The sequence below is a fragment of the Poecilia reticulata genome, chromosome 15 (genome assembly GCF_904066995.2).
Source record: "Poecilia reticulata chromosome 15, P_reticulata-male-v2, whole genome shotgun sequence".
NCBI lineage: Eukaryota > Metazoa > Chordata > Actinopteri > Cyprinodontiformes > Poeciliidae > Poecilia > Poecilia reticulata.
In genome coordinates this window covers 29886947-29913954 of record NC_088844.1, presented here as the reverse complement: position 1 = coordinate 29913954, position 27008 = coordinate 29886947, and the positions used below count along the sequence as shown (strand labels likewise).

At 48.5% G+C, this 27008-nt stretch overlaps 1 protein-coding gene across 1 annotated transcript; it reads left to right on the top strand.

The window, feature by feature from the left end:
- The first annotated feature begins 286 nt into the window (after positions 1 to 286).
- On the top strand, positions 287 to 22763 carry LOC145554993 (LIM domain-binding protein 3-like). Its single transcript, XM_081615995.1, has 12 exons — positions 287 to 397; positions 3396 to 3531; positions 9944 to 10095; positions 10977 to 11046; positions 13213 to 13235; positions 15058 to 15246; positions 19328 to 19536; positions 20224 to 20584; positions 20658 to 20838; positions 21687 to 21807; positions 22273 to 22388; positions 22454 to 22763. The coding sequence occupies exons 2-12, from the start codon at positions 3436 to 3438 to the stop codon at positions 22541 to 22543; spliced, it is 1608 nt and encodes a 535-aa protein (XP_081472121.1). The 5' UTR covers positions 287 to 397; positions 3396 to 3435; the 3' UTR covers positions 22544 to 22763.
- Positions 22764 to 27008: the final 4245 nt, after the last annotated feature.

The window sequence follows — 27008 nt, the reverse complement described above, 5'->3', positions numbered from 1 at the left end:
AAAATAAACTAAAACATGTTGCAGTGAGCAAATGCGACCGTAAAACAAGATTTCCGCATGTCCCTCACGGGACTCCGTATGAAAACTTTATGGCGTGTTGAGAATTAATCCTGTATGATTTGTGTTTTAATGAAGCTGGGTTGGCGGTGTGTGTGTGTGTGTGTGTGTGTGTGTGTGTGTGTGTGTGTGTGTGTGTGTGTGTGTGTGTGTGTGTGTGTGTGTGTGTTGTTCCCGTAGCTCTGAGGCTACTGCCTCTTTAAATCAAAATCCCGTTAATGAAAATCCCCTGGCGCTCCCCCCCCCCCTCCTCCCCCGGTCTCCCTCCGCTCCGTGCCAGGGAGTCCGGACGGGACCGGAGCTGGATCCCCGACCACCGCGGACCCGTCCTCCCAGCCAGGTACGGTACCGCTCCCCCCTAGCAGCAGCGGGACCAGCCGCCCGCCTCGCTGCTCCCTCCCCCCGGGTCACCGCGGCGGCCTCCCCCTGCTGAGCAGACAGTTGCTGTCGGAACCGGACGGAGCTGCTCTCCGGGTCTGGGCTCTCCCCGACAGGTTCGGGTTGATTTCGGGGTGTTTGCTGGTTTCTGTGCACCGGGCGGCCCTGCTGGGCGGAGCGGGGGGCGGGGTTACCTGGCTCAGGTGGAAAGTCATCAGCCTGTTTCTAGGCTTTTAGTTCAGAGACTGACCGGTTCTGGTCCAGTTCCTCTGGTTCTGTTAGGCTGATGCAGAGCTGACCTTTACTCAGCCTGAGCCTGAGGGGACGCTCCATTTACCAGCCAGTCTGACCTTTCAGAAGGGGCCACTTTATTAGGTACACCTAATGGATGAATAGAGCAGCTGCTCTCCAGGCTGCCTGAGGCTCTCTGAGGTTTCCCTTCAGAGGCTGGCCCGGTTCTGCAGAACCGTTGATCTGGATCTCTGGTCCACAGGTTGGTCCGATTGGGAGGAGCCCAGGAGGAAGGATGGATCCGGAGCCTGCAGAGGCTCAGCAGCGTCTCTGTCAGATTCCTCTCTAAACTTAGTCGGTGACATTCGACGCTGAGCAGAACCAGCTGCTCTGGGATCAGCCTCCCCGCCCAGAACAACAAGCTACATGCTACAAGCTACATGCTACAGGCTACAAGCTACAGGCTACATGCTACAGGCTACATGCTACAGGCTACAAGCTACAGGCTACAAGCTACAGGCTACATGCTACAGGCTACATGCTACAGGTTACAGGCTACATGCTACAGGCTACAAGCTACAGGTTACAGGCTACAGGCTACATGCTACAGGCTACATGCTACAGGCTACAAGCTACAGGTTACAGGCTACATGCTACAGGCTACATGCTACAGGTTACAGGCTACATGCTACAGGCTACATGCTACAGGTTACATGCTACAAGCTACAGGTTACAGGCTACATGCTACAGGTTACAGGCTACATGCTACAGGCTACATCCTACAGGCTACATGCTAAAGGCTACATGCTACAGGTTACATGCTACAAGCTACAGGTTACAGGCTACATGCTACAGGTTACAGGCTACATGCTACAGGCTACATGCTACAGGCTACATGCTAAAGGCTACATGCTACAGGTTACAGGCTACATGCTAAAGGCTACATGCTACAGGTTACATGCTACAGGCTACATGCTACAAGGTACAGGCTACATGCTACAGGTTACAGGCTACATGCTAAAGGCTATAAGGCTACAGGTTACATGCTACAAGCTACAGGTTACAGGCTACATGCTACAGGTTACATGATACAGGTTACAGGCTACATGCTAAAGGCTACAAGTTACATGCTACAGGTTACATGCTACAAGCTACAGGCTACATGCTACAGGTTACATGCTACAAGCTACAGGTTACATGCTACAGGCTACATGCTACATGTTACAGGCTACATGCTACAAGCTACAGGTTACATGCTACAGGTTACCGACTACATGCTACAGGCTACAAGCTACAGGTTACATGCTACAAGCTACAGGTTACATGCGATAGGCTACATGCTACAAGCTACAGGTTACATGCTACAGGTTACCAACTACATGCTACGGGCTACAAGCTACAGGTTACATGCTACAAGCTACAGGTTACATGCGATAGGCTACATGCTACAAGCTACAGGTTACATGCTACAGGTTACCGACTACATGCTACGGGCTACAGGTTACATGCTACAGGTTACATGCTACAAGCTACAGGTTACATGCTACAGGTTACAGGCTACACGCTACATGCTACAGGCTACAAGCTACAGGTTACATGCTACAAGCTACAGGCTACATGCTACAGGCTACATGCTACAGGTTACAAGCTACATGCTACAGGCTACATGCTACAGGCTACATGCTATATCCATGATCCAGGTTGGGGTTAGCATCTGGGAAAACTGATATTAGAGGTTCAACAGGGATCCTGGTGAGGATCCATTTCTGCTCCTGGTTCTGGATGGTTCTGGATGGTTCTGGACTGGAGTGATGTCATCATTCCTAAAACTAACCAGATTCAGGTGTAAAGCTGCCTGAGAAGCTGCTGCGTCTCCAGAGCCAAACCGTCTGATGGACAGGAAACCAGTCCAGGTTCTGACCCACTGCCTTCTGGAGACGGTTCCAGAGACCTGGTGCTGTTTTCTGGTTCTGGTTCAGATTAGCTGAACGTTTTTGGATAAACACGTAGTTTAAGATCTTCGTCCAATCAGGTGAGAGCGTTGTCAGGAAGAACATGGAGGGTCGTTGAAGAACCCTGGTGGTTCTTATGGCGCAGGTTCTGGTTCCCACTGGACTTCCTGCTTCCTCTAGTGGCCATCAGCATGGATAGGCTAGCACTAGCATCGAATAGGCTAGCACTAGCATCGAATAGGCTAGCGTTAGCTTTGGCTAGGATAGCATTCAAATTTCTGTTGGCATTGGGTAGACTAACTACTAGCATACCAAGGCCAGGGATTACTGCTGGGCAGCGCTGACTGAGAAGACATACTGGACCCAGTAGGTTCTGGTCCCAGTGAACGGGTTTGGTTCTACTGGTTCTGGTCCCAGTGAGGTATTTGCCTCCTGTTGCTGACCTTTTCCTATCGGACCTCTCAGCGCTATCAGCTCCAGATAACGAGACGTTTCCTGCCGACTCCTGATTATGTCCCTGGGAGACCCTGTGGAGCCGGTGGGGGGCGGGGGGGTCTGGAAGAATCTGAGGGTCTATATTAACCCGGTGAATCACGGCGAGCCTGGCATTCCCCGTCTCTCCTTTCACGCCATATAAGTCCTACCCCTCCTCCCGGCCCACGCCCCCTCCCACAATGCCACGCTGCGATCCCCGGCTATTCTTAGCGCCGCGCCGCGCCGCCTCGTCTTCCTCAGCCTTCCTCCTGCCTGTCCATTCAGACGGTTCCTCTCTTCCAGAGCGTCTCTGCGGTTCGGAGCCGAAGATCCGCCTGGAGGAATGAGCTGCTACACGGTGACCCTGCCGGGCCCCGGGCCCTGGGGCTTCAGGCTGCAGGGGGGCAAGGACTTCAACATGCCGCTGACCGTCTCCAGGGTAAGCATGGGGTCCGATCTGCAGGGCTCCGGTCAGGCAGAGGGTGCCAATACTTATGGAGGGTGTGAATACTTATGGGGAGGTTCTGGTTGGACAGAGACTCTTTGCTGAACCAATCAGCCTCCAGCTCCGGTTTCATCATCAGGGAGACGTTGCAGTGAAGCTGCTTGTTGCTCCCCATCAGCCCACGACTGGCTGCTGAGTCGGGCTGCTGTGGCCCCCCATAGCCACGGCGATCCTCCAGGGCCCCGGCGGCCCCCCATAGCCACGGCGGCCCCCCATGGCCCTGGCAATCCTCCATGGCCCAAGTCGCCTCCTGGCGGTCCCCATGGCCATGGCGGCCCCAGTGGCCTCCCGGGGCCCCCATGGCCCCAGTGGCCTCCCGGGGCCCCCATGGCCCCAGTGGCCTCCAGGAGGCCCCCATGGCCACAGTGGCCTCCCAGGGCCCCCCATAGCCCCAGCGGCCCCCATGGCCCCGGCGATCCTCCAGGGCCCTGGCGGCCCCCCATGGCCCCAGTGGCCTCCCGGGGGCCCCCATGGCCCCGTCGGCCCCCCGTGGCCCCAGTGGCCTCCCGGGGCCCCCATGGCCTCCACGGCCCCTGAAAGCAGAGCTGCAGCTTCTAAAACTGGACCGGGTTTATGTTTCCAGAACTCGGTCTCTGAATAGCCGGTTCTGTCTTCACTGCTGAGGAGATGCTGACTTGGCCGCGTTGATGTCTGCTCTGGTTCTGCTGGTTCTGGTTCTACTGGGTCGTTCTGTTGGTGACTCAGGAAGGAAACTCTAGAACATTAAACCAGAACAATAAAAACGGTTTTAATCCAGAAGTGTGGTTCTGCTGAGGTTCTGGAAGCCCATGTTGCTCTAACAGTGACCAGTGGTCGGCTCGCTAACTGGAATCAGCTAAGCTAATGCTAAAGTGCTAATCATAAACATTAGTCCTGCTAATGCTAACTCATTCATTCATTCACTTGCTATTTGTTCAGTTCATTTATAAAATAATGCAAGGAGAGGAAACAACAAACTTCAAAATAAGAGCATGAATATAACGACTACCTGAAGAATTATTAAGTCGATAAGTAAAACTTCATATTTGTGTGTTCTCCACTGCTAGCTGCCTCTTGACATCAGTCCATCGATTCTCCACAGGGCTCTGGTCAGCTGCTGTTGCCATGGTGATTCATTCAGAAACTGGTACCGTTTGTAATGTGGGTCGGTACCAAGTCCTGCTGGAAATCAGTTTCTCTTCAAAACCTGTCATCAGAAGAAAGCATGAAAAGCTTCAAAATGTTCTGATAGACGGCTGAGTTTGCACTTTTTCCTTCCACTGAACTTTCCACACAGTGTCCCAGCTCTCAGTAATAGCCTGTGTCGTTAGAAATGAGTGTTTTCTGAAAGGTTCTGATCGGTCCAGTAGAACCGTTCTATCAAAAAGACATTCTTATTGGCCCGATCTGATGTTCTGATGGTTGTGATGGTTCTGTTGAGGACCGGTGTCTTACGAAGCCTCTCATGTTCTGCTTGATTTGGACCTGATATTTTTATCCAGCGGGAAGCAGCAGCTCGGTTCTGGTTCTAGCTGTGAGGTCCAGTCTGTTCTGATCAGAGATGAGGTGTAAATAAAACCTGGACCTGGATCTGGATCTGGACCGGTCATGGTTCAGTTCAGCTCGGGTTCTGCTGGCTGAAGGTCCAGATTAAACCTCCATCAGAATTAAAGCTTCCAGGTTCTTCCTGCAGTAGAACCCGGCCAGTACCTTCATCGGACCCGCAGAGTTTAGCTTCATACTTCCTCTAGTAGCAGAGCATTAGCGTTAGCATAGCTAGCATTTAGCTAGCGACCGCTGGAGGCTACGTGCAGGTGAAGCTGAACTCACCCCAGGTGTCCTCACCTTCCTGTTGGATCAGCAGGTCAGAGGTCACCTGGGTCACAACCTCATGTGGCATCTTGAGGTTCTGCTGATGTTGGACTTTAAAGGTTCTGAAGGTGCCAGGAGAACCAGAACCATCAGAGACATGAAGCGCTCTTGCAAAAATTAATTTCTATAATTTATTTATTAATCTGGATTATTTAATGTTCTCACAGCATCATCAGCTGTTTATGGGTCAGAACCACCACAGCTCTACCATCAAAGTTATTCCCCCCACATTAGCCTGAGGTGGTTCTGTGGTTCTGTGGTTCTGTGGTTCTGCAGGAGGTTCAGATAAACTAAAGGTTCATGTTGCCATGGTAACCAGCAGGCTATCTGCTGCTGTAGCTGAGCTGCAGTTGGTCAGCAGGGGGCGGGGATCCTTTGGTCTGCTTTATAGCAGCGTTACCATGGAAACAGCAGCAGGCGGCGCCGTCTCTGGTACCAGGACAGATTGGGTTTTTGGTACCAGAAGAACGTTTATATGGGTCCAAACTGCAGGACGGTTCTGGTATAAAGGAATCTGTTGGGTTAAGTTCTGAATGGAAACCCGTCCAGTAAAAGGTTCTGTTCATCAGGATGAATGTTCTGGAAAGTCTGCAGAGAATCAGAACCACCTGGTGGTACCAGCTGCTCTGACAGACCTGTTCAACAGAACCAGAACCGGCCATGTGGTCCAGTTCAGTCAGATTAGACGGATTTGGATCATTTGGCCAAACTGCTGAGCAGAACTTCAGCTGATTGTTACAAATTCATTACTCAGTCACACGTTCACCATGTGATTCATTCATTCATAAATGTCACAGTTTAAAGCAGAATATTTAATTAGCGAGATAAATATTTACGTTTTACCAACTAAATGTTAATTCATCTACAGAAACTGAAGCGTTTCGGTTTCACCAGGAGGAGGTGATGTAGAAGTTAGCAGGCTTTTATTTTGACAGTCCACTTCCCCTTAACAGGAGGGATTTTCCACGTTAGCTAAACAGTTAGCTCTGGGCTAGCTAAACAGTTAGCTCTGAGCCAGCTTAACAGTTAGCTCTGAGCTAGCTAAACAGTTAGCTCTGAGCCAACTAAACAGTTAGCTCTGAGCCAGCTAAACAGTTAGCTCTGAGCCAGCTAAACAGTTAGCTCTGAGCCAGCTAAACAGTTAGCTCTGAGCTAGCTAAACAGTTAGCTCTGAGCTAGCTAAACAGTTAGCTCTGAGCCAGCTAAACAGTTAGCTCTGAGCCAGCTAAACAGTTAGCTCTGAGCCAGCTAAACAGTTAGCTCTGAGCTAGCTAAACAGTTAGCTCTGAGCTAGCTAAACAGTTAGCTCTGAGCCAACTAAACAGTTAGCTCTGAGCTAGCTAAACAGTTAGCTCTGAGCCAGCTAAACAGTTAGCTCTGAGCCAGCTAAACAGTTAGCTCTGAGCTAGCTAAACAGTTAGCTCTGAGCCAACTAAACACTTAGCTCTGAGCTAGCTAAACAGTTAGCTCTGAGCTAGCTAAACAGTTAGCTCTGAGCCAGCTAAACAGTTAGCTCTGAGCTAGCTAAACAGTTAGCTCTGAGCCAGCTAAACAGTTAGCTCTGAGCTAGCTAAACAGTTAGCTCTGAGCTAGCTAAACAGTTAGCTCTGAGCCAACTAAACAGTTAGCTCTGAGCCAGCTAAACAGTTAGCTCTGAGCCAGCTAAACAGTTAGCTCTGAGCTAGCTAAATTATTGCTGTTAATTTCTGACTGTAACTTTAGTAATGACACTCCGTACATTTCTCCAAACATCTGAACTGGTTTCCCTTTAAACTGGTTTGTCCATCAGCTGAACTCCGTGTTGGTGCTGCAGCTGCTGCTGCAGCAGCTCTTCGCTCTGCAGGCGTCGGTTTTCCTGCAGCCGCGTCTTCAGCTGCTCCTGTAAACTTCACAGTGAAAGGCGAGCCGCGGTAACCGGACCCGGCCAGCACCGACCCGGCCAGCGGCTCCCACAGCTCCCATTACAGCAGCGGGGGCATCCCACATCCGCAGAGCCCAAATTAGACCTGCAGGGATCCAGGTGGATCCTGTAGTGAAGAGGTCAGAGGTCAGAAGGAAACCCGCCAGTTTTATACCAGACAAATACAGAAACATCATAAATATTTACCTATTTTGAAGCGTTTTAGACGTGAGGGCTGCAGCTAAGCAGGTCAGATTTAAGGTCATAAATCAGAAATATTAGATTATTGAGAGAGAATCCATCCCAGAACCAGAACCAGAACCCTTCACATCGGAGCCAGAACGCCTTAGATCACAGCGTAATGGGACATCAGCGATTAAAACGTCAGAAACTAGATTAAAGGTCTGCGGCGGGAATTAAACAACAATAACGTCTGAAAGGTCACAGCAGCAGCTGCTCTGTCCGCCATGTTGGTTAAAAACATGGCCGCTGCTCTGTCCGCCATGTTGGTTAAAACATGACCGCTGCTCTGTCCGCCATGTTGGTTAAAACATGGCCGCTCTCTGAGGGCAGCAGCTGCTCTGTCCGCCATGTTGGTTAAAACATGGCCACTGATCTGTCCGCCATGTTGGTTAAAACATGGCCGCTGCTCTGTCCGCCATGTTGGTTAAAACATGGCCGCTGCTCTGTCCGCCATGTTGGTTAAAACATGGCCACTGATCTGTCCGCCATGTTGGTTAAAACATGGCCGCTGCTCTGTCCGCCATGTTGGTTAAAACATGGCCGCTGCTCTGTCCGCCATGTTGGTTAAAACATGGCCGCTGCTCTGTCCGCCATGTTGGTTAAAACATGGCCGCTGCTCTGTCCGCCATGTTGGTTAAAACATGGCCGCTGCTCTGTCCGCCATGTTGGTTAAAACATGACCGCTGCTCTGTCCGCCATGTTGGTTAAAACATGGCCGCTCTCTGAGGGCAGCAGCTGATCTGCATCAGTCAGTGGCTGAAATGAGTAATTTAGCATCTTAGCATTAGCAGAACTAACGTTTATGATTAGCGCTTCAGGGTTAGCATAGCTTAGCTTAGCGCACTACAGTATAATATAAACACAAAATGATTAAAAAATAACTGACTGAATGATCCAGAAACCTGATCGCTATGGAAACGACAGACGGGACCAGCTGATCAGAACCAACCAGAACCGGGGATTATGGTCCGGTCCGACCCGGTTCGTCTCTCGGGACAATCCCCGGCGGCCCAGAAACGTGAGCCATGCAGGCTGCGACCCGTATGTGGGTCAGAGAGGCTCCTGGGAAACCGGGCCGCAGCGCCGGCCGCACAGGCCCGGTATTGTTCGGGCTCAGTGAGCAGCTTCCTGTTAAACTCCACGATCTGGTTCTGATTAATCCGGCAGCCAATTGGACCTGGAGCTGAGCTGGGGTCATGAGGTTCTGAAAGGTTCTGGAAGGTCAGAGAGGTTCTGGAGGGTCAGAAAGGTTCTGGAGGGTCAGAGAGGTTCTGATCGGTTCTGGAGGGACAGAGAGGTTCTGGAGGGACAGAGAGGTTCTGATCGGTTCTGGAGGGACAGAGAGGTTCTGGAGGGTCAGAGAGGTTCTGGAGGGTCAGAAAGGTTCTGGAGGGTCAGAGAGGTTCTGATCGGTTCTGGAGGGACAGAGAGGTTCTGGAGGGACAGAGAGGTTCTGATCGGTTCTGGAGGGACAGAGAGGTTCTGGAGGGACAGAGAGGTTCTGATCGGTTCTGGAGGGACAGAGAGGTTCTGATTGGTTCTGGAGGGACAGAGAGGTTCTGATCGGTTCTGGAGGGACAGAGAGGTTCTGATTGGTTCTGGAGGGTCAGAGAGGTTCTGATCGGTTCTGGAGGGACAGAGAGGTTCTGATCGGTTCTGGAGGGTCAGAGAGGTTCTGGAGGGACAGAGAGGTTCTGATCGGTTCTGGAGGGTCAGAGAGGTTCTGGAGGGACAGAGAGGTTCTGGAGGGACAGAGAGGTTCTGGAGGGACAGAGAGGTTCTGATCGGTTCTGGAGGGTCAGAGAGGTTCTGGAGGGACAGAGAGGTTCTGATCGGTTCTGGAGGGTCAGAGAGGTTCTGATAGGTTCTGGAGGGTCAGAGAGGTTCTGGAGGGACAGAGAGGTTCTGGAGGGACAGAGAGGTTCTGGAGGGACAGAGAGGTTCTGATCGGTTCTGGAGGGACAGAGAGGTTCTGATTGGTTCTGGAGGGACAGAGAGGTTCTGATTGGTTCTGGAGGGACAGAGAGGTTCTGATCGGTTCTGGAGGGACAGAGAGGTTCTGATTGGTTCTGGAGTTTTCCACATGATGACGACATGCTGGAGGTTAAAGGTGACTTCTGACAGGTCATGTTCACCTGGAAGGTTCTGACCCGGTTCTCCCCTCTCAGCCCATTCTGACCCGGTTCTGTCTCCCAGCCAGATTATTTGTCCCCAGATTACTGTAATCTGAGTGAATGGATGATAAATCGATTTGTTCTCATTCCACTGATTGTTTCCTGGAACGCCGGCGGTAATCCTCCGTGGCGCTGACCCGTTCTCCGTGTTCTGGCCCGGTTCTCTCTGTGGGGACAGATCTCGCCGGGCAGCAAGGCGGCGCAGGGGAACCTGATCCAGGGCGACGTCATCGTGGCCATCGACGGCGTCGGCACCGAGGGGATGACCCACCTGGAGGCCCAGAACAAGATCAAGATGGCGCATCACAGCCTGGCGCTCACCATGACCAAGTGAGGACCAGAGGTCATCTGAGAGGTCACCTGAGGTCACCTGAGGTCGCCTGAGGTCACCTGAGGTCTCCAAAGGTCACCTGAGGTCACCTGTGGTCGCCAGAGGTCACCTGAGAGGTCACCTGAGGTCGCCAGAGGTCACCTGAGAGGTCACCTGAGGTCGCCAGAGGTCACCTGAGAGGTCACCTGAGGTCACCTCAGAGGTCGCCAGAGGTCACCTGAGGTCGCCTGAGGTCACCAGAGGTCACCAGAGGTCGCCTGAGGTCGCCTGAGGTCACCAGAGGTCGCCTGAGGTCACCTGAGGTCGCCTGAGGTCACCTGAGAGGTCACCTGAGAGGTCGCCTGAGGTCACCTGAGGTCACCAGAGGTCACCTGAGGTCTCCAGAGGTCGCCTGAGGTCACCTGAGAGGTCACCTGTGGTCGCCAGAGGTCGCCTGAGGTCACCTGAGGTCACCTGTGGTCGCCTGAGGTCACCTGAGGTCACCAGAGGTCACCTGAGGTCACCTGTGGTCGCCAGAGGTCACCTGAGGTCTCCAAAGGTCACCTGAGGTCACCTGTGGTCGCCAGAGGTCACCTGAGAGGTCACCTGAGGTCACCTGAGGTCGCCTGAGGTCACCTGAGGTCTCCAAAGGTCACCTGAGGTCACCTGTGGTCGCCAGAGGTCACCTGAGAGGTCACCTGAGGTCGCCAGAGGTCACCTGAGAGGTCACCTGAGGTCGCCAGAGGTCACCTGAGAGGTCACCTGAGGTCACCTCAGAGGTCGCCAGAGGTCACCTGAGGTCGCCTGAGGTCACCAGAGGTCACCTGAGGTCACCTCAGAGGTCACCTGAGGTCGCCTCACCTGCAGAACCGGCAGCGCTCTCATGTTTTTTCCTCTGCAGGTCGAAGCGTCCCGTTCCCATGGCGCCGCCCAGAATGGACGCCGTGATTCCCATGATCCCTCACCAGCAGGTAGCTCCGCCCCCTGACTGCAGCATCAGCTGCTCATGGTGCAGAAGCTCTTTGCTGCCTCCAGTGGCGACAGGAGGAACTGCAGCAAATGGCTGTAAACCAGTTAGAGCAGAACAAGTGGAAACGTCTCACCTGGCATCTCAAGGTGAACCATCGAGTGATGTGGCTGCAGCTGACTGGTTGCCATGGAGATTACCTGAGGAGCACACAGGTGCTCGTACTTTACAGAAACGTCACATTTATCTCTTCGGTCTGATCGGATTTTCTGAGATATCTTAAAATATTTCAGCCTCTGTGAGATGAAACTATTTAAAATGTTTTTCACCTCCTGAGATGACTGGTGAGAATATTAAACGTTTCCACTCTGATGGTTTCAGATTTATTAAAAATGAAATGAACGGTTGATCTATTCCTGCTGCTGGATTATCAGTCTGTCTGCCGCACCAATAATCAAACAGCAGAAAACTGATAGATTTACGTTAAAGCAACAATGTAGAGTCAGATGAACCGCTCCCAGCAGCGCAGGGCATTCTGGGTAAATCCAACAAAGCTAACATGCTAGCCTAGCGCTAGCAGCAGAAATGGCTCCTGGTCTAAAGAGAAATCCTCCAACAGCAGCACAGTGCATTCTGGGTAAATCCAACCAAAGCTAACATGCTAGCCTAGCGCTAGCAGCAGAAATGGCTCCTGGTCTTTAGCCTAAAGAGAAATCCTCCAACCGCTAAAATCCTCCATCTTGTTTCCATCTGGTGAAGAAGGAAGTTGCTCTCAGTGTGTCGTTTCCTTCAGTGGTTCTTGGTGCAGCGCCCCCACAGGCCAGGAGGGGAACAGGTTGGTTTGACTCAGAAGCTGGAGGTGGAGCAGATGTTCTGGTTCCAGTAGAACCGGGTCGACCGGACCATCAGGAGGGAAACAGACTGAATGGAAATGTTTCGGGTTAGAATAAAACCTTCACCGTTAAAAAGTTGCAGTTTTTATTTCTGAATCTGATAGTTTGAAGATAAAATATACCGAAGTGTTAAATATGGTCCAGATTTATATATTTTTTTAAAAAGTGTGATTTTACACTGGAAAAGTCCTGCAGTGAGTTTGTTCCTCAGATGACCCGTCATGTCTCCCCTCCGCCCGCCGCCTCAGGTAAACGGCGGCGCGGCGGCGGCGCCCCAGCCTGCGGCGGCCGGCTCTCCAGGAAGCAGCGGCGCGGCGCCCAGCCCCTGCCACCGGGGGCAGTATAACTCCCCCATCGGCCTGTACTCAGAGGACACTCTGAGGGAGATGGCGGCCATGCAGGCGGGGTACGTAGAGGGAGAGCCACTAACGCTGCTGACCTTTGACCCCTGGGAGGAGGAACCAAACCTGATCAGAACATTTAGAGATGCAGAGGTCCGTTAATCCAGAGCGGCGTTGCTGCAGTGATTCTGCAGCTGGGTTTGGTTACCGTGCCAACGCAGAGGCCGGACACCTGCCGGAGCGAGGGCGTCTCTAAAGGTCAGGGGTCACCCGACCCCACCCCAACACGCACCACAAGGGTTCAGGACTGAGATTATAGACGATGGTTGACTTGGAGAGGGATTAAACCAAAACATTAATCCAGAAGAAACCAAACCTGAAGTCCAGAGTCCAAACGGGCCGGAGATCTGGAGCTGATCCGGTTTGAACACAACGAGAAGCAGAGGGTGGAGGTCTACATCTACCACCTTTAATCTGGTTCTGGACCTGGTTCTGGAACCAGGTTACAGGTTCTGGAATCAAGTTCTGGAACCAAGTTAAAGGTTCTGGACCAGGTTACAGGTTCTGGAATCAAGTTCTGGAACCAGGTTACAGGTTCTGGACCAGGTTACAGGTTCTGGACCAGGTTACAGGTTCTGGAATCAAGTTCTGGAACCAAGTTAAAGGTTCTGGACCAGGTTCTGGAACCAGGTTACAGGTTCTGGACCAGGTTACAGGTTCTGGACCAGATTAAAGGTTCTGGACCAGGTTACAGGTTCTAGAATCAGGTTCTGGACCTGATTACAGGTTCTGGACCAGGTTTCAGGTGGTACCGGCCCGATGGTCCCCCTGCTGTCAGGACGATGTTCCTGCTGGTTTCTTCTTCATGCCTTCATTCAGCCTCTGATGATGTTTCTTCTTCTTCTTCTTCTTCTTCTTCTTCTGTTTGCCTCCAAGGTTTTCTGCGCTGCTCCTCCCAAGTTAGTTTCTGTCTCTGCTGTGTGTCTGACGGTTTGCTGTGGTTCTGCTGGACGTCTGTAGACTAGAACCTGTAGCTGCTGGGACAAACCTCAGAGGGCAGTTCACAGATTTTAGCTGTGAAATTAGAAAACGTTTCAGGATTTAATCTCTTAATTCCTTTTATTTCTGTCTCAGTATCAGAATATCACAGTAATCTGAGTTTTACACCAAATCCAGTTCAGCAGAACTTCTTGGTTTTAGCTTTAAAACCCAAAACCTTCCTGCAGACGGCATGCTGCCCACGTGCATGAGATGGATTACTATTGTTACTGTTATTATTGTTATTATTACTATTATTAATATTACTATTATTATTATTACAATTATTGTTATTACTATTATTATTACTATTAATATTATTACTATTATTATTATTATTACTATTATTGTTACTATTATTATTATTATTACTATTATTGTTATTATTACTATTATTATTATTACTATTATTATTATTATTATTGCTATTAATATTATATTATTGTTATTACTATTATTATTATTACTGTTATTATTATTACTATTATTATTAATATTGTTATTACTATTATTATTATTACTATTAATATTGTTATTAATGTTATTATTACTATTATTATTGCTATTATTATTATTACTATTATTACTATTATTATTTTTATTATTGCTATTAATATTATTATTACTATTGTTATTATTATTGTTATTACTATTATTATTATTACTGTTATTATTATTACTATTATTATTATTATTATTATTGTTATTATTATTACTCTTATTATTAATATTGTTATTATTATTAATATTGTTATTATTATTATTATTACTGTTGTTATTATTATTACTGTTATTATTATTACTATTATTATTATTACTGTTATTATTATTATTATTGCTATTAATATTATTATTACTATTATTACTGAAAGGTTTTTCTTAGAAGTGAAAAGTCACAGAGCTGTTTCTGGTAAAATGAGACTTAATTTAAATTCTTTGACGTTTCTTCAGTTCCGGGTTTCACAATTTGAGGACATTTAGTTATGTTGATTTACAGTAGAGTGTATAGAGCGTCTCCAATGCGTCTCCAATGCGTCTCCAATGCGTCCCCAACGTGTCTCCAATACATCTGCAATACATCTCCAATGCGTCTCCAATGTGTCTCCAATGCGTCCCCAATACATTCCCAATGCATCTCCAATGCGTCCAGAATGTGTCCCAAATACGTCTCCAATATGTCTCCAATACGTCTCCAATACGTCTCTAATGCGTCTCCAATACGTCTCCAATGTGTCTCCAATGCGTCCAGAATGTGTCCCAAATACGTCTCCAATATGTCTCCAATACGTCTCCAATACGTCTCTAATACATCTCCAATGCGTCTCCAATGTGTCCCCAATGCGTCTCCAATGTGTCCCCAATACATCTCCAATACGTCTCCAAAGCGTCTCCAATGTGTCCCCAATGCGTCTCCAATGTGTCCCCAATACATCTCCAATACGTCTCCAATACGTCTCCAATGCGTCTCCAATGTGTCCCCAACGCGTCCCCAATACGTCTCCAGTGCGTCTGCAATGCATCTCCAATGTGTCCTGAATGCGTCCCCAATGCATCTTGACGTTCTGGTTGAGGTCAGTCCAGTCCTGCTTGCTGGTTCTGAGGTGAACCGGGCCTGTGGTGTGTTTGCTGTGAGCATGCAACTTTCTGGTTGGTTCTTCTTCTTCTTCTTGTTTTAAACACAAACCCAGTCGTCCAACCGTCCTGTCCTCCATGTCTTCCTGGTCGTGTCCGTCCTCCCCTCAGCGCCGGCTTCAGCCCCGGCATGCTGATGGACTCGGGCCTGTCGGCCCAGAAGACCATCGAGGTGACGGGTCCGGGCGGGAAGGCCACCATCATCCACGCCCAGTACAACACGCCCATCAGCCTGTACTCGCAGGACGCCATCATGGACACCATCGCCGGCCAATCGCAGGCCAAGGGACACGATGCTGGGTAGGACGCCGCCTGATGTCCAACTCTTTGGACAAGTCGGTGCTTTGGGTAAAGTCTGACCTCTGGGGAGGTTCTGGTTCTGTTGGGTCCAGTTCTAAGCAGCTGAGCTGCCTGAGCTCAGTTCTCAGCTTTTATTCTCCTTTTTTATTCAAAGGTCCGTTTGTTCTCGCTCTGCTGGGTTCTTGGTTGGTTCTGGTTCTGTGAACCCAAGGAGGTACAGATTCTGGTTCTGATTGCTCTACTTGATGACCTTTGCTGTCAGAAGGATCAATATTCACCCAAAATATGAGGACATAACAGGCGGTTCTGATGGTGCTGGTTCTGTTCTGGTACCAGGTTGTTCTGGTTCTTTCCTGGTTTCGGTTCTGTAATATTGTTCTGGTTCTGATCCGCTGATGTGGATCGTGGTTCCCTTCATTCTCTGATGACAGAAAATACAAAACCTGATTTTTATTTTCATTGAAACTCATTAAAATAAAAAAGCAGAAAATCTTTTATTAGGGCCAAACGGAGCAAAATGGACATAAAGTTATTAATAAAGTTATAAAATTACAGGAAAAAGTTTTTTTACTGAGTAAAAGTTTGAATAATTGTCAGAATTTGATGATCAGTTCAAACTTTTACTACTAATAATAATAATTTGGTGCCGAATTGTTAAAAGATTAATTTATTTATTAAATTTATACCAAATATAATTTCACAAGATGCTGAAATTTTTTTGTTTTATTTTTAGGAGTTGTCATAAAATTATAACTTTATTCTGCTGATTTAAAAAATATTTCTCAGCCTGATACTTTATACTGATTTATCTTTAATTAGAAACACATGAGATCCTGTACAAGCTGAGATTGACCCTGAATGACCCTGATTGACCCTAAATGACCCAGATTGACCCCTGGTTGACCCAGATTGACCTTAAATGACCCAGATTGACCCCTGGTTGACCCCAGATTGACCCTGAATGACCCAGAATGACCCCTGGTTGACCCAGATTGACCTTAAATGACCCAGATTGACCCCTGGTTGACCCCAGATTGACCCTGAATGACCCAGATTGACCCCTGGTTGACCCCAGATTGACCCTGAATCACAAAGATTGACCCCTGAATGACCCAGATTGACCCCTGGTGGACCCAGATTGACCTTAAATGACCCAGATTGACCCCTGGTTGACCCAGATTGACCTTAAATGACCCAGATTGACCCCTGGTTGACCCAGATTGACCTTAAATGACCCAGATTGACCCCTGGTTGACCCCAGATTGACCCAGATTGACCCCTGGTTGACCCCAGATTGACCCCTGAATGACCTTGAGGTCTGCGCGTCTCTGGAGGTGAAAATGTTGGCCTAAGAGAAAATCTCTGAATGTTCTGATCCGGTTCCTCCTCTGATCATTTTCTGATTTATCTTCCTCTTCCCGTCACTAAGCAACCAGTCGAGTCAGTGTGTCTTTAACCAGTTAAACCAGTTAAACCAGTTAACCCAGTTAAACCAGTTAACCCGCTCAGATTGAGGCTCTTCCAGCTCTGTGACTGACCGCTGCTCCTGAAGCGGTTCTGTTCTGACCCGGTCCGGTTCTGGTTGCAGTCGTGTCTCCGTTAGCGACCGGCTGGTGGACAGCGCCTCTCCGGTCTACCAGGCGGTCCGGACCACAGACCAGAACCAGAACCAGAGCGACTGGAGCCGCCGCAGCGCCCAGACCTTCCAGCTGCTGGCCCACCGGACCCAGACCGAGCCCAGTAGGTCTGGTTCTGCTGGTTCTGGAGGAGAAACGCGGAGCGATCCATCGGTTCTTTATTTCTGCTTCCAGCTCAGCAGCAGGATGAGGATGAGGAGGTGATGAAGAGGAGCAGGTAGACCCCGCCTCCTCACCTGGGCACAGCCCCTCCCCCACCGCTTACTGACCCAAACCACACCTGCATGCAGTGAGTGTGCGTGGCCAGCAGGGGGGGCTGCAGCTCTGCAGGCTGATCTGGTTCCGCTGGATCCAAAATAGATCCAGAACCTCATGCTGGGAGCTCAGAGCTGCAGATCCAGATCAGAACCATGAGGAGGTTCTGATCCAGAGACGACGTCACGACAGGAAAACTAAAACACACAGAAGACAAACATTACTAAAACCTAACATTTCATGGTACGCCGCTGGGTTTCAGTTACCATGGCAACAGGCAGTTAGAAACCTGAGCAGAAGGTAAAGTTTCCGTTTACCTTCTGCTCAGGTTCCGATCAGAACCGGAACCCTGAGATGATCCTCATGTTGACCCTGAGGACGGAAACCGATGAAATCCTTCAGCCCGAGTTTCTCTGGAGGCGGAAACGGCAGAGAAGCATCGTGTGGCGTCCAACAGGCTCCGCCCACCGGCTCAGCCCACCGGCTCCGCCCACAGGCTCAGCCCACAGGCTCCGCCCACCGGCTCCGCCCACATGCTCCGCCCACAGGCTCCGCCCACCGGCTCCGCCCACCGGCTGCGCCCACATGCTCCGCCCACCGCCTCCGCCCACATGCTCCGCCCACCGCCTCCTATCTCATCGTCCTCCATCAATCCCGTCGATCCTCCAGGCTCCACTCATCCTGGATCGATGGCAGCAGGTCGGCTGCTTCCTCCACGGTTCATTTTGTCTCTGTGAGGAAGAGGAAGCAGATTAGATGAAGGTCGACTTCCTGCTGGAAACGGTTTAATAAACCCTGAGTTCATTTCACTCCTTATAAAACAGCAGATATGTTAACAACTTACTATTTCTGATGCTTCCTCTGACCCACGAAAAATAACAAACATTGTTCAAAATTATTTGGTTGTTTATTTCTAACTATATTAATTCAGAAGCTTGAAGAAAAATCTAATGAACTTCACAGTTTCCACCTTAATGTCCTGAAACTAAATAATATTTAACTTTCACTGCATTCAATCTTTTCAACAGCTTCAAACTGTTTATATTATATAATACAAACTAATGTTTTTCAGTTGTTTTGTTTTTTTTGCCTGTTTTTGCCCCAAAACAATATTTTTCTGAAGAATAAAATCCCAAAGTGCCCAATATTTCCCAAGGTTAAACACCAAGAGGTGATAATTTGGTGATTAAAAATGAATAACATTGATTATGATGCAAACAGTGAAACATGGAGATGATGTCATGGAGGAACGTCTGACCTCCTCCTCTTCCTCACCGCTCCAGATCCAATAAAGCTCTAATCACATTGATCCAACATCCAGCTGCTGCTCCCAGTCTGGATTCATCCCGGAACATTCCTGACTCCCAGCAGCTCTGGCCTCTGATTGGCTAAGACTCCAGCAGCTCTGGCCTCTGATTGGCTGAGACTCCAGCAGCTCTGGCCTCTGATTGGCTGAGACTCCAGCAGCTCCGGCCTCTGATTGGATGAAACTCCAGCAGCTCTGGCCTCTGATTGGCTGAGACTCCAGCAGCTCCGGCCTCTGATTGGATGAAACTCCAGCAGCTCTGGCCTCTGATTGGCTGAGACTCCAGCAGCTCTGGCCTCTGATTGGCTAAGACTCCAGCAGCTCCGTCCTCTGATTGGATGAAACTCCAGCAGCTCTGGCCTCTGATTGGCTGAGACTCCAGCAGCTCTGGCCTCTGATTGGCTGAGACTCCAGCAGCTCCGGCCTCTGATTGGATGAAACTCCAGCAGCTCTGGCCTCTGATTGGCTGAGACTCCAGCAGCTCTGGCCTCTGATTGGCTGAGACTCCAGCAGATCATCAGCAGCTTGTTATTGTGAATGCAGAAGGTTGGCAGGAAGCAGCAGAGGTCAGAGGTCAGAGGGTGAGGAAGTGTTGGGGGTTTTCCTGTGGATTTCAGTCTGCAGAGAGAGCGGCGGTGCGTTTAAGTGTTTCACAGAGAGTGGGACATCAGGCCGCCTGCTGAGCTGATTGGTCAGTTAGAGGCAGAAATATTCCTGAAGAAACTTCGGGATGGTTGGTTGGATGGAGAGACTACCTGGTCACTCCAAGCAGCCAATCAGAGGCTCTGTAGCCTGACCAATCAGAGGACAGTCTGTGATGAAGACTCCTCCTAAAGATGAAGGCTCTGAACCTCGACCTCAACGTGTCTCTGTGCTTTTCCAGCCAGTACGGGATGGCCCCGCCCACGCTCCAGGCTCCGCCCCCTCAGCAGTACCAGCCAATGCCGCAGCAGTTCCAGCCGATGCCCCCGCTCTACCAGCAGCCCCCCCCACTCCAAGCCCCGCCCACCCAGCAGAGCTCCATCCAGATCCCCGTTGGCTCCGCCCCCCCGAAGGTGGTCAGCACGGCCTGCATCTACCCCTCCCAGCCAGGTGAGGGAGCACAAATACGGCGGCCACCAGGGGGCGCACATCAGCAGATATCAGGCCGTAACCAGAACACCTGGCAGTCAGCCGGAAGGTCAGAGGTCACATCCCTGATTCTCAGTCTCAAAAGGCTTCAGCAGAAGTTAAGGTCATGTTGAGTTCAGTACACTAGGTACTGCTAGCTACAAAGCTAACCTTGCTAGCTGCTAAAGCACTTTAAACATTAGTTGTGCTAAAGTGCTTCACTGTATGCAGCAGAAAGCGTCATAGCAACACTATAGGAGAAGCTAATGCTAAAACCAGAGTTTTTTCACTCAGCTTCAGTTTTATAGCCGTTGAATTTTTCTATCTCTGATGCTGATTCTGCAGTGATGCATTCTGGGTAGCAAGTCATTTCTCTACCTGATGTTATGAGAACAGGAAATGGAACTGCTGCGTAAACAGTCTTCAAAATAAGAGCATGATTATAAACAAACTGGAAGAATTCTTAACGGTCGATAACCAAAACTTCAGCGCAAATGTCAAACTTTATTCAACTGAAAGTTTAAAAAAATACTCAAGTAAATTAGTGTTTTAGAGTTTAGGGGAAGCTAAGTGCGCTAAGCGCTTTCAGAGTGAGGCCGTCTGTGTTGGGTAAAAGGTCTCTGATGCTATCAGACGTTATGCTAACGCCCATGTTGCCTGTGGCTCCAGCTCCAGTGCCGCCCCAGCCCCGCCCTGCAGCAGCCGCGCCGGCCCCGCCCCCCGCCGCCCCTCCTCCGGGTTCCTCCACCGCCAACCGACCGCCCTGGGTGACCGACACCAACTTCGCTGATAAGTTCGACCCGGGTAAGACCACCAGCTCCTCCGTGAAGGTCCAGCCGCTTCCTCAGGCGGCCCCGCCGACGTACATCCCCAACCCGTCCCCCGCCGGGCCACCCGCTCCCAGCCCCGCCCCCGTCACACCGAGCCCCGCCCCCTTCCTTCCTGTGGCGAGGGGCGTGGCCCAAAGAGCAGAGCGGTTCGCCGCCAGCAGCCGCACGCCTCTGTGTTCGGCGTGCAACAGCGTCATTAGGTACGGGCCTCGGCGTTCATCACAGCGGCTCCTTCCGGTCCGTAGTGTGTGACGGTGTTGCTGTGGTCCCCAGGGGCCCCTTCCTGGTGGCCCTCGGCCGGTCCTGGCACCCCGAGGAGTTCAACTGCCACTACTGCCACGTCTCCCTGGCCGACGTCAGCTTCGTGGAGGAGCAGAACAACGTCTACTGTGAGAACTGCTACGAGGAGTTCTTTGCTCCGACCTGCGCCCGCTGCAACACCAAGATCATGGGGGTGAGGCAGACCCTGGGGTCATAGGTCATCCTGACTTTCCGATGAACTGGTTAGACAGTCACATTGTTTGTGTTTTGGCTTTAAAGCCCTGAGCTGATTGGAACAGGAACACCGCTAACATGAATGAACATGTTTGTAAACAGAGTCTGGGCATAGTTAGCAAGCCTGCTAATGCTAATGCTAATGCTAGCACCAAGAATGTCACTGAATGCAAGACGAAAATGGCAAAAACAAGGAACATGCAGGATGGCTCTGTCCTCAGGGAGCTAACCGCTAGCATACAGCGCTAACATTAGCAATAGCAGAAGACATGATGCTACTGCTAGCAAAGCAATGACCAGGATGTCATAGCAACACAATAATTCATGCCTGAATTAGTTTCTGGTGAATCCTTCTTCATGCTACTGGAGTTACTGAAGCGTTTGTCTTTTGCACAAATAGAAACTCGTCCTCTGATGTGGGAACATTTCCAAGAGAAAACATGCGACCTGGTGCTATGAAGCGGTTCTGATGCTGCAGGACGATTCTAATGAGTTAAATGGGTTAACCAAACATTTTGACCTCCATTTGTAGTTTCAACATCCTTGAACCTGGACTACAAAATTACTGCAAGAAATAAAAATGGCAGATTTGTGAAATTGGTTGGTGAGAAATCCAAACAGAAAATAGAGAAATCAAAGTTTACACAAAATAATTTTAAGGGCTAAAATGCATCATACGTCTCCTTTTAACATTACAAGAGTTCATTTTTCTGATTTCTGAGTTTCTGAGGCCTTGGTGAGTTTTTCCTCTGCTGTTTGCTGCCTCTGTGTTTTTCTTAGTGAAATAACGACGACGTGCTGTTGCAGGAAGTGATGCACGCCCTGCGGCAGACGTGGCACACCACCTGCTTCGTGTGCGCCGCCTGCGGGAAACCGTTTGGAAACAGCCTGTTCCACATGGAGGACGGGGAGCCGTACTGCGAGACAGGTAGGCGGGACGGAGCGGGGTCCACAGACAGGGACATGGTCCAGACGGACAGACAGGGACATGGTCCAGACGGACAGACAGGGACATGGTCCTAATGGACAATCAGTGGACAGACAGGGACATGGTCCTAACGGTAAGACAGGGACATGGTCCTAATGGACGGCCAGAGGACAGACAGGGACATGGTCCAGACTGACGATCAGAGGACAGACGGAGGACATTGTCCAGTCTCTCTCATTGATCCACTTGTAGCTTCAGCATCTTTGATCCTTGGAGTAAAAATGATCAATTTGTCCATGACTTAGCAGCTCTGCAGCAAATACTAGCCTGTTAGCATGTTAGCTAACAGGCTAACATGTTAGCCTGTTAGCCATTTAGCATGTTAGCCTTTTAGCATGTTAGCCTGTTAGCCATTTAGCCTGTTAGCCTGTTAGCAGCTTAGCATTGTTCCTTCTGCTCTGTCAGATTACGTCGCCCTGTTCAGCACAAAGTGTCACGGCTGCGACTTCCCGGTGGAGGCTGGTGATAAGTTCATCGAGGCTCTGGGCCACACCTGGCACGACACCTGCTTCGTGTGCGCGGTAAGGGCCGGCCAGAGGCAGAGGTCAGAGGTCAGGCCGCCCTCTAAGAGCTGCTGTCTCTGCAGGTGTGCCACGTGAACCTGGAGGGTCAGCCCTTCTACTCCAAGAAGGACAAGCCTCTGTGCAAGAAGCACGCCCACGCCATCAACGTGTAGAGCTGAGCTGACCGAGCAGCCTGCTAATGCTAACCACCAGCTGCTGCTGATGATTCTGCTTCCAGACAGGAAGTCCTGCTGCTGCCTGTGACCGGGTTCAGGTCAGAGACAGCCGGCTCCAAGCTGAATAATCCCTCAAGTTTCAGACGACGGGTTGATGCTGGAAAACATTTTAACGTCACGTTTAGTCGTTTAATAAAGTTTGATGTTTTAACACAAAGTTTTAGATTTTAAATCTGTGCCATTTTATTTATTCTAGACAGAGATCAAAGTTTCTGTTTTTATGTTTTAATCAACCTGCAGATGTGCCTGTTTGACTTCATGACTTTTATTACGCATAAAGGAGGAGTTAGGTTCTGGTTCTGGTTCTGGGTTCAGTTCTGGGTTCAGTTCTGGGTTCAGATCGGATTCGGTTCTGGTTCTGGTTCTGGTTCTGGTTCTGGTGCCGATCACTGAACTCAACAGCATCAGATCTAGAAACTTTCTTCTGGTGAAGCTTTTCTGTCTGCAGCAGCTTCATGTCAGACCCAGGAAACGATAAGGAGCCGTTTCCTGTGAGGACCTGCAGGGGGCGCTGCTGCAGCCTGAGCTGCTGCTGCATGAGCTGCTGCTGCAGCCTGAGCAGCTGCTGCAGCCTGAGCTGCTGCTGCTGCTGCAGCCTGAGCTGCTGCTGCAGCCTGAGCAGCTGCTGCAGCCTGAGCAGCTGCTGCAGCCTGAGCTGCTGCTGCAGCCTGAGCTGCTGCTGCTGCTGCAGCCTGAGCTGCTGCTGCAGCCTGAGCTGCTCCAGGCTGAGCTGCTGCAGCTGATCCTCCGTCTTCAGCTGAAACTTTTCTATTTATTGATCGCTGAGTTTGTTTTGAAGTGTGTATTTTAGATTTTTTTCTATCTGAACTGTAAACGTGGCTGAGCTGCTGCAGATCAGACGCTCAGGTGTAACGGGTCCGTTCACGCTGCAGAACTTCAGAACCACTTCCTCTGGGTTTCAAGAGGCTGCTGCAGCTTCAGGTAAATCCCACATAAACACAGAAATGCAGACAATCAGCTCCACTGTCTGCTTTTCTATCCTGATGAACGTTTAATAAAAGAAAAACAATAAAAATGTAGTTGGACGAGCCGTAAATCTGAAAGTTTGATCAGAACCTGGACCAGAAACCAGTTTGGTTTCTGGAACTGAGATTATTTTGGACCAGAGAAACGAAGCTGCTAACTATAAATACTGTTAGCGTCTCCTTGTGGCCAGTAGAAGAACTGCAATTAGATGTATCTTCGCCTCCATCTCTGTTTCTTTGAGTCGGTAAGCACCAGCCTCAGCAGGTTTCTGCTAACATCCAGACCTCTGCTGTCAGAAAGAACATCGGCCAACAGGACAGAATCATCTGCATACAGGCGAATATTAAATATTAAATGCTGCGTTTGCTAAACCGCTGCGTTGGCCGAGTAGCTGCTCAGAAAACAAACCTGCTGCCAGAGACCCGAGGTGAATATTTCAGGTGGTTTGCATTATAGCCTGGGATGCAACTCAACAGTTTGAAACAATGTTTGAAAGTTATTTTGACTTTAATCCTCATGTTTGTAACAACTGGTTTGTGTTTTCTGATCTGACTCTGTAATTTGGTTTAACGTTCTCACAGAAATCATGAAAGTGTTACAATTAGCAAAGTTATTGGTAATTATTGGGGTAAAATGCTTTTCATTTATGGATTTATACTCCTGTTTATAGCAGCCTCTACTGGCCGCTGAAGAAACTGCAGCCATACCAAGCCAAAAAAAACGTAACTAAAGTCAGATCTATAATTGAAATGTTTATTATTAATGGAGCAAAACAAAGGCAGAATGGTTTCTGATCCATGTTCTTTAGGCTGTGTGAACAGAGGCTCTTCTAAAACCCAGTAGCAGTACCTGCAGCGGCCACAGGTGTCGCCAGAATCCACCTGACAACATGTGAGACAAGTCATCTCAGTCCGACGGAGAGTTAGAATTTAACTTACAAAGATAACCCATAATATTACCAGAGGAAAGTCGTAAGATTGTGAGAAAATGTTTAAATTGGAGCGAAGCCTGGTCAGACCCGCTCAGCCGGTCGTTTCAAAGATAATAAAGGTCTAAATATTATTTCCTTATTTGTCAAATGGATCCCAAATCACAACATGCTGAACATTCCTCATGTTAACGCAGCGCCAGGCGGATTTACATAAATTATTCTGATCATATCATGACTTCATTCTGGTCTTATTACAACTTTACGGTTGTTCAAACTTTTTCTTGTAATATTTTTCATATTATTACAATTTATTCTCGTATTAGTCGTTTTTACAACTTTCTTTCTGCTATAATATGAGTTTATTCTTATTATGAATTTATTTATGCGACATTTTTCTTGTAGTTTTATGATTCTATTCCTGTGTTTTCGGACTATTCTTGTATTATTACAACTTTATTGTGAAAATACGACATTATTCTTGTGCTGTTTAAACTTTATTGTTGGAGTTTTTGTTGTGATATTCTGACTTTATTTTCTAATTATTTCGACTATTGTCATATACCTTCTTTCTCACACTATTACGACTTTATTTTGATAATATTTTGACTTTATTCTTGTATTATTTCAACCTTTTCGCTTGTAAAATGATCTCATTCTCCCATTTTTAGGCTCTTTCCATCTTTTGTCTCGTTGTAGCGCCATCTGCTGGTGGTTCAAGGATCTGCACTAAAACAGTGAAGTTCTGCAGAGTGAACTCGGTTTCCCTGAATGTTTGGTTCTGTTTTAAAGATCATTGTAGTTTCTGAGCGCAGATCCGCGTCGGACTCGGTTTTCTGTGTTGAGTTTTTCCTGCGTCTCGTCCTTTTATACGGTTTGTTTTCAGGGTTCATGCAGAGCAGGAGGAGAAGCTGAGCTCAGTTTGAATGGCCTCATGTCAGCAGGTGAATAAAGCACCTCCAACACAATCACCTGGTCGTTTCATTCTTTGAAATCTAATCATTCGTTGCTCAGTAAGAAACGAGATTCATTAAAACATTTAAATAAGTGAAAATAAGGAGAATTCTTCCTGTTCTGACTTTTTTTACCTCTATTCAGTTCCTGTTTCTGAAACTGACTAATCTGAGCTGCAGATGTCAAAATCACAATGATTCACTTTTAACCGACATTATTGCAACAATCCGCAGTTTATTTTATACTTATTGCCACCAGAGGGCCGCAGAGTCACCTTTGGTGGTGATTTCAAAATAAAAGCCCGTCCAAAACAACTGGGCGGCAATTTACACAGAGGAGGAAATATGCAAAGATGTCTCACTCTGCTTGTTTTATAACATATCAAAGAATTGCAGTAATTATATTTTTAAAAACATAATGAACTAAACTTTACTGTCACTTTCACAGTTTTTGCACCCAGTTCTAATTCAATAATACTTAGATTAAATTGTTAAATAGTGAAAATGAAGTAGCTATAGGCTAGTTATTTAAACTTGTGTTTTCTGGTCTATATTAACCTCAATTTAATTAAATTGTAAATATGTACCTTTATAATATTAAGTTGCTCTCAATATTTATGCAATATTTAATTTCTTGTTTTTATTTTTAATAAGCTTGAGGTATTTCTGTGTAAAATATTGATGAAACAGATTAATAGTTTTGAATAAGGTAACAATATGTAGGTAAAGTAAATTGAGTTAGATGCTTTCCAGATGTACAGTGATACGTGTGATCTCGTTATCAAAACAATTTATGAAAATTAACTGAATGCACATTTTAGTTTAGCTTTTAATTTGAAAATCCAGCTTTCTTTCACTCTGGTTTCCACTGTTTTCCTTCTCTGAAAATTGAAATAAAGCAGAAACTGTAGCTGAAATCAGGAATCTGATGGGAGTCTGACCTCACTGAGCGACCCAGAGTTTAATATCCAACATGGCGGCAAGTGACTAAACAGCCAAAAAGAATGCTAACAATCTATTAGCATAGAACGGATTTATGTGGGAACAGCTTCCAGGTTTGTGTGACAATAAATAGAAAGCAACATTTTCCGTGACAAAAATCACACAGGGTAAGGCATCCTGTAAAACAAATTATCTATGTCAGATTTACTGTCCTTCAATCTTGCAAAAAGAAATCAGAGTGAGTTGTCGCGTTTTAGAGATGATCTACGTCGCATTTTGATCTCCTTCGTAATGGCAGCAGCAGAAACAGAGTAAGGCGTCCTGTTCGGGAGAGGATCTCTGCCAGGTTTGTACCGAGCAGCAGCAGAAACAGAGTAAGGCGTCCTGTTCGGGAGAGGATCTCTGCCAGGTTTGTACCGAGCAGCAGCAGAAACAGAGTAAGGCGTCCTGTTCGGGAGAGGATCTCTGCCAGGTTTGTACCGAGCAGCAGCAGAAACAGAGTAAGGCGTCCTGTTCGGGAGAGGATCTCTGCCAGGTTTGTACCGAGCAGCAGCAGAAACAGAGTAAGGCGTCCTGTTCGGGAGAGGATCTC

Excerpts from the sequence above, each read along its gene's own strand:
- LOC145554993 (XM_081615995.1), top strand. The coding sequence starts at position 3,436 with ATGAGCTGCTACACGGTGACCCTGCCGGGCCCCGGGCCCTGGGGCTTC. Across the intron at positions 19,537-20,223 it reads CATCTACCCCTCCCAGCCAG|CTCCAGTGCCGCCCCAGCCC; the intron begins GTGAGGGAGCAC and ends CTGTGGCTCCAG. Across the intron at positions 20,839-21,686 it reads GCAACACCAAGATCATGGGG|GAAGTGATGCACGCCCTGCG; the intron begins GTGAGGCAGACC and ends GTGCTGTTGCAG.